We start from the raw sequence: 12,607 nt of genomic DNA, 5'->3' as shown, positions 1-12,607 counted from the left end.
ATGCACTCTGTCACCCCCGATTTTTCGGCCCGTCGAGAATATCAGATCGCAGAAGGATGAGGTTTTTGGCCCCCGCATTCTCTGTATGGTCAGGAAAACGATGATGCATAAATTAGATGCTAAAAATTCATTTTTTTCACAAAAAATGCGATTTCTTCAGTAATCTCACGCAGTGCTTAATCACCTGTGCCCCTAGCCAAATTCTATCGACGGGACAAATTATCCAACTAAACAGTATTTTCTGGGACAGAACTTTCATGTTTTCTCTTGAGAGTCGAAGAAGTAACATTGCTTATCTGAATAGGCTTAAAACATTTTCTATCAGATAATATTGATTGCGAATTTTCTGTCCCCGTGGGACGATTGTGTGTGGTGCTGATGGAATACCCGATGTCCCTGCCACTCACCCCTATTTTGCACTAGCAGGAAATTCGGCGAGATGAAAATTACCAATCGTCAGTTTGGCATGTCCAGTGCACCAAGCCATTTTCATTTACTCCAAATACTAATTAGTATTCTAACCATGACATGAAAAATCCAAAATATACATGAATCAGTGTAAATACAGTCAACAGTGACTATACTAAGTCAGAGGGGTGAGTCACCCCCTGAAGTCGTTCAATCCTTGCCAAAAGTTTGGGTTCGTTTGAATAAAAAGACGACCTTTCGGTGAAAATTTGGCGAAAATTATTGAATCCACGATCCTTCTTGGTTCCCATACTTAAAGGTCGCTTGTATTGGTCCAAAATTATTATACTCCAGTGACCTGAACGTGAGATAGACAGGGGCGTAGGGAAGCAATTCTTTGTTTTTGTGGGTGGGGCAAGCGTTTACTATTTTCTGGTGATTGATTTAATATGAATAAATTAAATAATTCAAATAGGTAGAAATAAATGTAAAATATGACAATTAAAGCTGTATCACTATCTCTAATGTTTATAGCCATTCTTTCAGTATTGTGTTTTGTGTATTAACTGCAGCAGCCTGTTGAACTCCTCTCTGCATGATGATGGGCCCATAGAAAAGCTTCTTGTGCAAGCATCATTCTTATCGAAAATGGAAATTAGGTGTTGACTAAAATTCAGATGTAAACTGTAACAATGCCCGTTATAGTAAATTAGCTTTGTTGGAAAACAAAATGCGGGGAATGTTAATTTTTGGTGCATTACCGCAATAACCACCGACTCCCTCGGGTAACGTAAATTTTGTAATTTCGCCTTGTACATGCAAATTACATGGCACCCACTCATCAATTCAGGACGCACCAAAACTTAATATAAAACTGACATTTCCGCAATATTTGGATCAAGTGTAAGTATGATTTCACGGATTGCGTAAAAGTGGATCAGTGAGTGTAATTTTCAAAGCTGTCAACAATTTTCACCATTATGAGTGTGATTATAGCATTCATTTATGATGGTTGCCGTCAGTTTTGCTTAATTGCAAGGGCTTATTTCCTTGTGAGCCAATTAATCAAAGTTCACAAGAGTGATTCCAACTTGTCTACAGTATAATCTAACCCTGGCTCGGAAAGTAGTCGTATTTATTCCGTATCAAACATCGAAAGTGTCATTTGAAATGTTGTTTGGTAGGAATGAAAATGTGTACTTCGCGTTTAAACTGAGGCCCACGTTTTCCCAAATTTCTGTTTTGCATCCAATGCGCGCATGTTTTTGAATTTTGCCATGTATCATTTGATTGAAAAAATAATAAGGCATCGCTTCAACAATCTAGCATCAAACTGTTTTTATACCTTTTAATTCTTTTAAAGGAAAGCAAATGAAGATGACTATCAAAACCAAAAATTTGGGCAACTGGTCTCAGTGCAAACAAATATGAACTCAGCGAAAGGTTTAAAACAAACATATAAAACGTTTTATTTCTTAAAACAGCCTTTCACAACAAACATTTGAAAAAAAACAAGCACAATTAGGCCCTAAGCGTAGGTTTGAAATATGTGTGAACACGGAAAGCTTAGACTTGCTCAAAGTCTGTGAGCATATTAAATATCAAACCAGAATAAATTGAAGGACTAAACTCAGATGACTGTCGCACTAACTGGGTAGGCTGTTGCGCAGATAGCAGGATGAACGCCTTTACCCACAGTAACTCAGCTGCCGAGAAATGTCAGGCGACTTGGGTTGCCAGTCCAGGAAAAACTACTAAGCGTCCACAATTCCGATCAGGGATGGGTAAGTTTTTTTTTTTAATCACAAACACTGGATCACACGCAAATGGAGTCATGTCAATACAACAGTTGACTCTTTCAGAAACAACTCTGGCTTCTCCTCTCAGAGGGAAGATGGCCACATCAAATCCAAAGAAGGGGATACAAAAATTAGAGCAACAAATTTAGACACGAGCATAAAAATTGGTTCGATATTTCAGTCTCATAAAATAAATTGGCAAAATACGTTTCCAGTTCTTCGGCATGCATGCTGGTTGCTGTAGGGCTGGCCCATTAGATCTAGTTAGGGGTGGGCAAAGGGGAAAAGAGGTACAACTTTTGCGAAATACTTTAAACTACCGGAAAATTGAAAATGTGTCGAATTCTAAGTAAAAGTAAACACTGCTAGTCGAGTCCCCTTGAGAATGTAATTGCCCGGAGAGCTAAAAAACAGTGTCCATATCGTAATTTGGCAACCCTCTTGTAAGATGTTATGGGCATACCTTGTTCTCTCACGCACGTGAGAAGAGAACATTTTTCAAGTTCTGGAACCGGGGACATCCTGCGCCAAACTCTATGACTGACCGTGCTTATGATTGCACGTTGCCGATACGTGGTAGGCGCTTTCTGATTGGTCAAAAAAGTTTGTCGTCAAGAGCGACGTGTTTCGTGTCCGTCAGACTGTTGTTTTGATATCATTGTTCGTCTGTGCGCAGCGACAGTAACAGGGTGTTCCTCTTCTCTCGATTTTTTACAAATCAACAGACCCTCCCATTGAAAAGGTAAGTAAAATGATCAGAGGTACGTCGGATCTGAGTGTTTCGTAGTATTCAACGGTTACATGTTTTTACAACGCACGTTAAAAAATCAGAAATTAAACGATAGTTCGCGCGTTTAACTCATGGCTGGATCTGGAGAGTGTCACGGCGTAGAGTAGACGTTTTTCCCCCCGTTTGTTCAAAATCACAAGAAGTGGACGCCCAGTGACATGACCATGATTACTCAGTGTAGTGAAGAGATCACAGAGAAACTACGGCATTTAGCGATCGGCTTGACTTCAACGTTAATATCGTACATCCGACATTTCAAATGCGTCTTTCTAGGGTTCTTTCTGTTAATTTTCGTTCGCTCTTCGTGCTAGAAATTATGTTTTGTGCCCTTTATCATCATGATCATGCATGACGTCTTTTTCCGATTGGGAGGCTGTTGGACTCGTAACTGAACCATAGCGCCGGAAAGACTCTACATGCCCTACAATACCGGAGGCACGATATCCGTATACATAAATATGTTGAGATTTGCAAGATTTGTTCTCGATAATCAGATGCTGTTTTATCCGTTGTTTTAGACATTTCTTTGATAGGGTGTTTATCTCTCGTTATCGTGTATCGTTGAATTTTATCAGTGTTCACTTCACCTGTTGTTTGTTTTTATATTTGCTGTTTATTGGTGATACATGTATTGACTAATTGATATGAATGAACACGAATGTCCAGCATTTCGGCCTTACACTGCCTTACCTTTCCCTGCAACGTTTACGCTCTGTCTGAAGGACAGGTGCTTTTATTGGCGTGATTGGAAACATGGACGAGTCCAAAAATACCATTTTTACTGTGTCACTGACGAATTTTCGTGTCTAATACGTTCTTTCTTTCGTGTTTTACTTTACAGCAATGGTCTAATAACCTCTGCATGCTCTGTGCAGTAGACACACACTGGATTAATTGCTAACAAAAATTCCATTCCCGTTTTGAAAAATTGAATTTCTTTCATCATTCGCAGGTCTTTTGAAATTTTAGTATCAAAACAAAAATATCACCTGCCATACCATATACCCTTCAAACACATCTAATGCTAACTTTTTGTCATGACTATAAGCTACTGCATATAATTATTCATTTGTTTTTTGTTCATTTAAAGTCACTGCCTTTTTTACAATTACACATAGTTCATCTGCACATCAATGTGTAAAATTTCCGTATTTAAATTTAAAAATTGGTATCAATATTGTTGAAGATGAATCGATCAGAGTCAAAATTTCCATATTCAAATTTTAATTTAAAAATTGGTATCAACATTGTTGAAGATAAACTGATCAGAGTCAAAATAAACAGTTCACTGACTGTTCTTAGCCATATCAACTCTTGTTTCAGATGCGGAAGTGAACTTAAATTTTTAAAGAACCACATTTTTTGACATTTTGCTAGATTCATAATATATAACAATACAGAATATAATAATGATATCATGAGATTATGTGAGATGAATTGGTATCAACTATAAACATAAAATATTTTGATTTTATCCCAACTTCTTAGTACCTACATGAAAAACAAACAAAATAATTGATAAAAAAATCACATCAAAACCCAGAAGTGACAGAATTGAATGAGGAGAAAAAAAAATAATTGCGTTTATTTTTCAAGTATGTTTCAACCACATATCACTCCAATTGTTATCATATTGTGGTCCGCATTGCTGTTGCTGCATCAGACAAGACAAAAGAACAAAATCATAGACACCTTTCAAAACAGACCTACAGAAATTTCAGAGTAAAGTTACACTCCCCTGAACCCACCACAGGGATACAACATTCCATACACTGGACTAGCATCCAGACATCCATACAGCTGTGTCAATCTACACTGGCCTAGGGGGTCTGCTGTCCTCGGGAATCTTCATCAAGACATGCAGAAATGGTGAGTTTTCATTGATTTTTAATATACTTGTATGGACTAGAAAAAATATTTGTTCTGTTTAATGGTTTGTTAAGTTATCACGTGACAAGCAAAACATGACAAGCCTCCTTTATCTTTACTTGTTTATCTTTCCCCATGATTCTCTGTGCTTCTGAATTAAAACTACTAGAAATGTACATTTTGTGTCTAGATAGTAAGTTTGATATTGAATTTTATAGTGGTCAGTATTGATGTATCAATCTACTTTGTTTTGACAAGCGGATTTTCTCCATTCTGATGTGATGATGAAAAAATAAACAGAAGTTCAGTGTAGGTCACAGGATCACAAATATACCATGCTACTCTACTTTTGGACCAAGCTTTGAGTATAGAGCTCTGATGATTGAAAATTCTAAACATTTTCAGTAAGCAGAAAAACAAAAATAGCTTCTAACATGAAACAGAAATAACTGAAATAATTTGAAAAGATAGTAATTTGTCCCTTGAACAGTTTGCTGCAGTAGTTGTAAATTTCATCTCCTTTATGTGCACTGAAGGGTAAGAGCATGACTTGTGTCATTGAAAGTGATTTCTTTTCTATTGTTTCAGGAGACACAAAATGTCTTAATTTCTACGAGTCTTGAAATATTGTGAGTGAAGATTGAAAGGTAAATACTATCATCACCTTGGCTGTTAAAGAGAGGATACAAACATGTAGCAAGATCTCTTTGAAGATTAAATTTTGAAAAATATGGTGTTGTGTGGGTAGAGCAGAAGATGAATTTGAGTGAACAACTCAAAAAGAACATTTTTACTTTGTTTTAATAACTTTGCCAGTTCCAACAGGAGGTCATTATCAGGAAATGTCTACATCTATATTGTATATTATCTTTATCACTATTTTCAAAATGTTTGTTGGGTTTATACATTTGTATTCTCTAGATATTGGACTGAATTTATTTATTTAGAGTATCCTTGCTTTAATGCCAAATGATAATTACCACTTTTGTTTGGCACACACAAACTATTCTTTTAAGAGTATACTGCATAAATGAACTGTCTTTTTATAATGCTGACTATCTTTTCTGATATGTGAAAACTGAACTTTAGGAATTTGATACAAAAAGAATGCAACTGTAGTCAAGTGAAATTTGCCAAAGAAATTTCAAAAAGGATTGTGTTGATTATGGTTACATGATTTTCCTCTAGGCGTAAACAAGATATTAGAAATATTGTTTGGAACAAAAAGAAGATATTTGAACTTTAGAATTTGAAAACTAAAATGTGGATCTGTATCGTTCATTTTTGAGTGCCTGAGCCAAACTGACTTGGTAATTTTCTGCTACATAGATATTCATGGATACACACACACACTCTCACACACACACATGGATACACACACACACTCTAGCTTGCATCCACTGTATGCTGTGAATCATGTGATTTTTACCAAGCCTACCATTGGTTGACAGTAGAGATTGCATCATTCAGGGTGTACTTCAAAAACAATGCATGCAGCTTGATTCTACAACCTACTGCCACTGTCCTTGTACCTATTCCTTGAACCAATCGGGGAAATATATTCTGAATTCTGTTTTTTTTCACTTTCATCAGTATTGACTTTCTGAAACAAATAGAGCCAACATTTCTTGCAATTCATAATCAGAGTTGACAAGAATTTTTTGAATATTTGAACTTTTTATACATTGTATGGCTTACTCTTGCCATATCTTTTTTTATCCAATTGCATATATAGTTGTTCAGAACCACTTTAGAATTCTCTTTAAAAGATAATCACACGGTCAATACATTTCAAAAAGTACTCAGAACGGAAGGATTCGGCCAAAATAAATGATATGTTGAAGATTAGTTTACAGTTCTTCCATATCATTAAATATCAGTACCAGACAATGATTATTCTGCATAAGGTTTTTGAATCAGGTTGAAACACTCCTACACACCCACACACATTTTGTATTTTTCTCTAAGGTTTCAATTCTGGAGTAGGTTACCATTGAAACCAATACATTCTTTTAAAAAGACTCATTTCAAATTCTTGGCACTTATAAGTATTTTGTTACTGCACTAGTTTTTGACATCCACTAAAATTTGTTTCAATTTGAGAAGATTCATGACAAAAAGTATGTTTTTCTTCAATCTTTTTCCATAACTTTCCTGACTACCAAGAATTTTTTTTTTCTATTGACTACAACTGACATTATCTTTTTATCTATAAGTGTTGTAAAGCGCATTGAGATTTTATACTATTATGTAATGCGCTATAGAAGAAATAAATATTATTATTATTATTATTATGACCAAAGATCAATTTATATCTCTGTGCATGTAGAAATATTTAAAATGTCATTTGATAAAAGTTTGTATGTGAAAAATAAAAAAATGTCACTACTACCTCACAAGTGGGAAAATTCAATTGAAAAAGAAATGAAATTGATTATCTAGATTTCATTTATTGTGAGAAAAATTTGCCTAAAAAAATTTATTTACTAGTTTATTTATTTATTTACATTTTTATGTATCACATTCTTCCTTCAACCTCAACAAATCAAGTGGCTTTCAACTCACATACTAACTGTATGGCCCTAGAATTATCCTAACTAACACACCTTCAATCTTCACCACGACTGAAGACCACTGAACTATCTCATGATTATTGGGACCCCTGGTGATTTTATTGCCCCAAATGTCCTATATTTTGTTCAACAAGTCTGCCAAGAGATGCGTTCTGATGAAGCCAATGGTGCTAACAGCAGGAGTCCTGAATGGTGCATTGTCACAGCTTCAATAGATGTGACCTCCAGACTACCGTGAGTCAAGTGCGCAGTTCAGGAATAAATTTTACCAAAATTACAGTGATGAAAAGGATTCTGTGTCCAAGAAGATACCAAACAGTTGGTTAGATTTGAGATGGGGAATTGACATTATGCCAAGCAATGGAAACTCATCCACAGCAGGTGTCAAAGGGAATAATGAAAATGACGGCAGGGGGCGTGGTTTTCATGACAACAATGGGTACGGTGGTAAAGACCTACCCCAACAGTGGGCCAAGTGCTGGTAACCTCTGACCCCATACCTGATGCAAGAAAACTTTGATGGAAATGGTAAAAGACATCACTAAACTATGACCTTGACAGTGACTAGAGAACCAAAGGGTAAGGTGGTAAAGACCTTCCCCAACGGTGGGTTATGTGCTGGTAACCTCTGACCCCAACCATAGAAATGAACTGTATCCAACAGAGTTTGCAGCGTACTGGATTTATTATGGAATGTTGTCCTGTGTTTTCATTGAGCTTCAATTTCTCTTTTCATAATTTGATCTTATTGTTCTGTAATATTGCTTTTTTATGAGTGGCAATGTGAATATTAAAAGTTTCACAGTATTTTGGTGCATGAAAGGGTGAGTAAACACCCTAATTGCTGGTCAGAGCATTGGTCAAATCCTACCTCCCTGCCTTCAGAATATTTCAATGTTTGGCACAAAGGAAGGGTTGGGTAGCCCGCTCGCAGCACAAAAATTCATCAGAGAGTGTATTACCGCATTCAGATAACTCAATAAATTACAATTCATTACCTTGTCATTATTAACATCTCTCTTTGTGTGATTCTATTCATGTACTTCAATGTCCTTGGTGAATAAATTTCTTTTGATATTGTGAACACACATTGGCTTAGAATTTCTTTTTAATTTCAACTTTACTGTTGAGTCTGGTTTATTCTCTGACAAGTAGTGCCTAATAATTGGATAACTTGTGATCAAAATTTACAATTAGAAAAGGTACTGTTTATCTCCAAATTTTAATATCTTGAAATATTTGTGATCCTTCTTATCATCTAAATACATGGAAAGTCTCAGTTTGTAACTCTTCTTAGTTCACAGATGATAGGATTATCAGATGAGAATGTTGTATTTGTTTGAACATATATATCACAACTGAATGACACATAATTCAAAAAAGTTCCGTAAATGATTCAGTGAACTTACAGCAGTTGAAACTTTTACTGAAATGGAAAGTGTAGATACTTTTCCATTGATACAAACATGTCTGAAAACCAGCAGCTGCCTGGATTTCGTAAACAATATGTTATGCAGCAATTCTGTCAAGAAATTGTTGAATTTTGAACTTTATACTGTGAACACACAACTGCATTTATATCCTTATTCTTACAAATTGACACAGAAAATTTCTAAATTTACATAAATTTTAAAATAAAGACACGTATCAAAAATATTCTTGAAATTCAACTTTGCAATGTTTCACTGCATTTGTTGCAGTTATATTATTGAACTCATATTGCTTCAATGGAAAAGTCTGTATTTTACTGTTTAACCTTTGCCCCTGTACATGAATGCATTATGGTGTCATAGTTTGTTGTTGTTTATGTCATGACTTTACACTTGATTTTTGTATGTTGTTGTCATTGTAAGAATGTATACCACAGGGCCTCATAAGTGCCTATTTAAGTCAATATTACAGCGTTTTTCTTTCTTTTTCAATGTTACAAATAATCCAGCTGAAGAGCACAACACTTGTGTAGCTGTCTTTTGTGTAGCGTGTATTGGGACGTATAGTGCGTCCTCGTAATCTGACCTTTAGTTCCGTGACCTCTAGGCCCGGCTCTAGCCGTGCATACTTCCTGCCCTGCCCTCGCTATGCTTACAGTAAACACAGCGACGTCTGTACACGTGGCCAGAAGGCATGGCCAGAGGAATTGGCTAGAGGTCACGGAACTGAAGGTCGTATTTACATATGATCACATTCCCCATTGAGGGCGCACTATACATGCCAATACAAGCTACACAAAAGACAGCTACACAAATGTTGTGCTCTTCAGCTTTATTTGTAACATTGAAAAAGAAAGAAAAACGCTGTAATATTGACTTAAATAGGCACTTATGAGCCCCTGTGTGTATACAAGACTATCATGACTACTGCTGAACATTCTCTGGATAACATAGACTTTCTGATAATCATACAACTGTTACTTATACGCTCTTCACGCTGATGGTTCTAATGAATGGGTAGTATGATTACACATTTTAATATGTATGTTAATAACATCGATGGAAGAGATTTAGGGAAAACTGTATAGAAACATCAAACTTGCACAACAACAAAAAATGTAACCTGTATGTTTGCTGCATGTCTTATGCAACGGTAATTCCTTACCAATGTTTATGCAGAACACATGTCCACCTGACAGAATGCTAATCACAGGTCTTCACTGTACATACAATCTGATACAATGGTTGGCGCGATCTATCATGGCTATATCTATGGCAGCAGAATCAATAAATGTCATTCCAGCAGGTATATTCAGCCCATCTTCCTCTCTGTCCACTCGAGATAGAAATCTGCCAGTGCTGTCAAATTTCTGAATGCGATTTCTTAAATCGTTGATGTATACATATCTGTTTCGGTCTAGACATAGACCAACTGGACCAAACAAATGACCATCCTCTCTCCCTGGGGATCCAAATTTGTACAGGAACTGATCATCTGCATTGAACACCTGGATGCGGTGGTTATTGAAGTCAGCTACAAACAACATCCCCTGGTTGTCTATCGCCATCATGAACGGTCCTTTGAATTCACCATTCTCTTCGCCATACTTCCCAAAGTACTTGATGTACTGGCCGTCCTGTGTGTACCTCCTGATACAGTGTCCGTCCTTGTCAGTGTCATCTCCAAACTTCCCATCCCAGTCGCTGACATAAACAGCGCCATCTAGTGGGCTGATCTTGATACATCTTGGGCATTTCAGTTCAGTTTGACCAAAGCTCGTGATCACGTTCCCATCCTCATCACTTACGACAACTTGTTTGTTGTTCAAGTCTGTCATGAGGTATCGGTCATCAGCTGACACTGCTACATCAACTGGAACAAAGCTCTTGCAAAACTGTTGAAATTCAAAAGATTTTTTCCAATTTCCATCAATGCCAATAATTTGTACTCTGTAGTTATTTGTATCTGTTACGACCATATCTCCATCATTGTTGACTGTCACACCACGTGGTAAATCAAACTCTCCCTTATTGGTTCCATTTTTACCAATTGTTTTCACCAATCCTTTGATGACAGGAATTTCAAATGGCGATCCTGGTACTTCCTGATCTCCTATTGTCATGGCAACTTGATATGTACCATCCATGTCAGTGTTAGCAGTCACAGTGTGTGTGCCATCTCTGCTGTCTGTCACATCAAGGTTTGTCTTTGATCCATCTGGTTTGGTCAATGTCACTTCCACTGCTTGTCTTGGAATCACTGGTTTTCCAGATGTATCCTTGGTTGTAATCTTCAGATTCATGGATTCACTTTTACGCAGACACTTTGGAATATTGTCAACTGTACATTGTGAGATACAGACATCAGATCTCAGCAATCCCAGGATTCCATCTGTTGTGATGTTATCAGAAGGAATGAACTCTGTCACTGTGTGTTCTAGAGATATGCCACGTTTGGTATCCATGGCAACCAACTTTTCAAGTTTAGTCACCACGCTTTGACGTTTTGAGACAAGCTGAGCTGCATTCCCATGATGCATCAGTGCTTCAGCATAAGCAAAACTGCTGATAAGATTTTCATATTTCAACTCAAGGTCACTGATGTCACTTTCAAGACGTTTGACCCGCAGACTACAGGTGGTCTCTAACTTATCTATCAGCTTTCTTTCTTCATTCTCTAGCTTGTCAATGAGGGCGTCTTTCTGTTTCCGGACTTTCTGTTTGTTCACTAAACACTCTTTTCTCACTTTCTTGCACTCTTCTTTAATCTTTGCTCTGCTTTGCTCCACTTCTCTTGTTTTCATTGTTAACTCTTCAACCAGCACTGCAAGCTCTTTGTTGCATTCATCTGCCACTTCTTGAAGATATCGATGACAATGGTCAGGAGCGCGGTGATCAATTACAGTGCATGCAATACAGATAGGAATCCTGCATGTATCGCAGTAGAATTTGACCTCATTTTTTCGATGAACTTGACACCTTTCACATGCTTTCACAGAGGAAGCTCTCTTCTTAATTCCTGTCTTGTATTCTTCAACAGTCAACACTTCATGTGAAGTTGCTAGTTTCATTTTCCTATGGAGTCTTCCACCACACCTATCACAGTAATACTGCTCACAATCCACACAAAATACTGAAGCTTCAACTTCTTCACAAAACTCACACTTTCTTTTACCTTGATTGCCGGCCTCGTCTGCTCTCTTCTTCACAACTTCTAGCAATGAGCTGATGAAGAAGCTGTTATCAAGACATGCAACCCTACCTCCGGGAACCTGTACACAACTCTGACAAGTAGGGCAGTTCAAATCACCGGTTTTCTCCACCAGTTCTTCAAGACATTGCTGACAAACAGAATGATAGCAAGGCAGGATTTTTGGATTCTTATACTGTTCCAGGCAGACTGGACAAGTTAAAAAATCGCCACCAATTTCATCAAGAATTTCTTCAGGTGTCGTCAACTTGGAAGCCGCCATCGCTGTCTTTCCTGCAAGGCTCTCTATACTGACCCGATTGTTGCGATCGCACCACTCCCTGAGTTTTGTGTTGTGTGGCCAACACAACAAAACCGAGGGAGTGTACCTAGTCTAGGCTGGCAGCAACCTAACAACTGCCAGTATTGTCCATTCATGGTCATGTAGTGTCATTGTGATGCGGACCGTGCCATTAAATGAAGTTCGGTGACCCTACCTTGTTCTGTCTGTGATTGACCAATAAGGCTGATTCCTGATGACATCAGAA

General features: G+C 37.3%; 1 protein-coding gene and 1 long non-coding RNA gene across 2 annotated transcripts; one reads left to right on the top strand and one right to left on the bottom strand.

Annotated features, from left to right (window-relative positions):
- Positions 1–2,867: 2,867 nt before the first annotated feature.
- Positions 2,868–5,541, top strand: LOC139133544 (uncharacterized). Its single transcript, XR_011552613.1, has 3 exons — positions 2,868–2,949; positions 3,839–4,866; positions 5,455–5,541. It is a non-coding gene; the product is annotated as an uncharacterized lncRNA (long non-coding RNA).
- Positions 5,542–10,086: 4,545 nt separating this feature from the next.
- On the bottom strand, positions 10,087–12,342 carry LOC139133650 (tripartite motif-containing protein 2-like). Its single transcript, XM_070700399.1, has one exon. It carries the CDS (start codon positions 12,340–12,342, stop codon positions 10,087–10,089), a length of 2,256 nt encoding a protein of 751 aa, XP_070556500.1.
- Positions 12,343–12,607: the final 265 nt, after the last annotated feature.

This window comes from Ptychodera flava, chromosome 5, assembly GCF_041260155.1.
Source record: "Ptychodera flava strain L36383 chromosome 5, AS_Pfla_20210202, whole genome shotgun sequence".
Classification (NCBI taxonomy): domain Eukaryota; kingdom Metazoa; phylum Hemichordata; class Enteropneusta; family Ptychoderidae; genus Ptychodera; species Ptychodera flava.
This window is presented reverse-complemented; position numbering and strand designations above follow the sequence as displayed.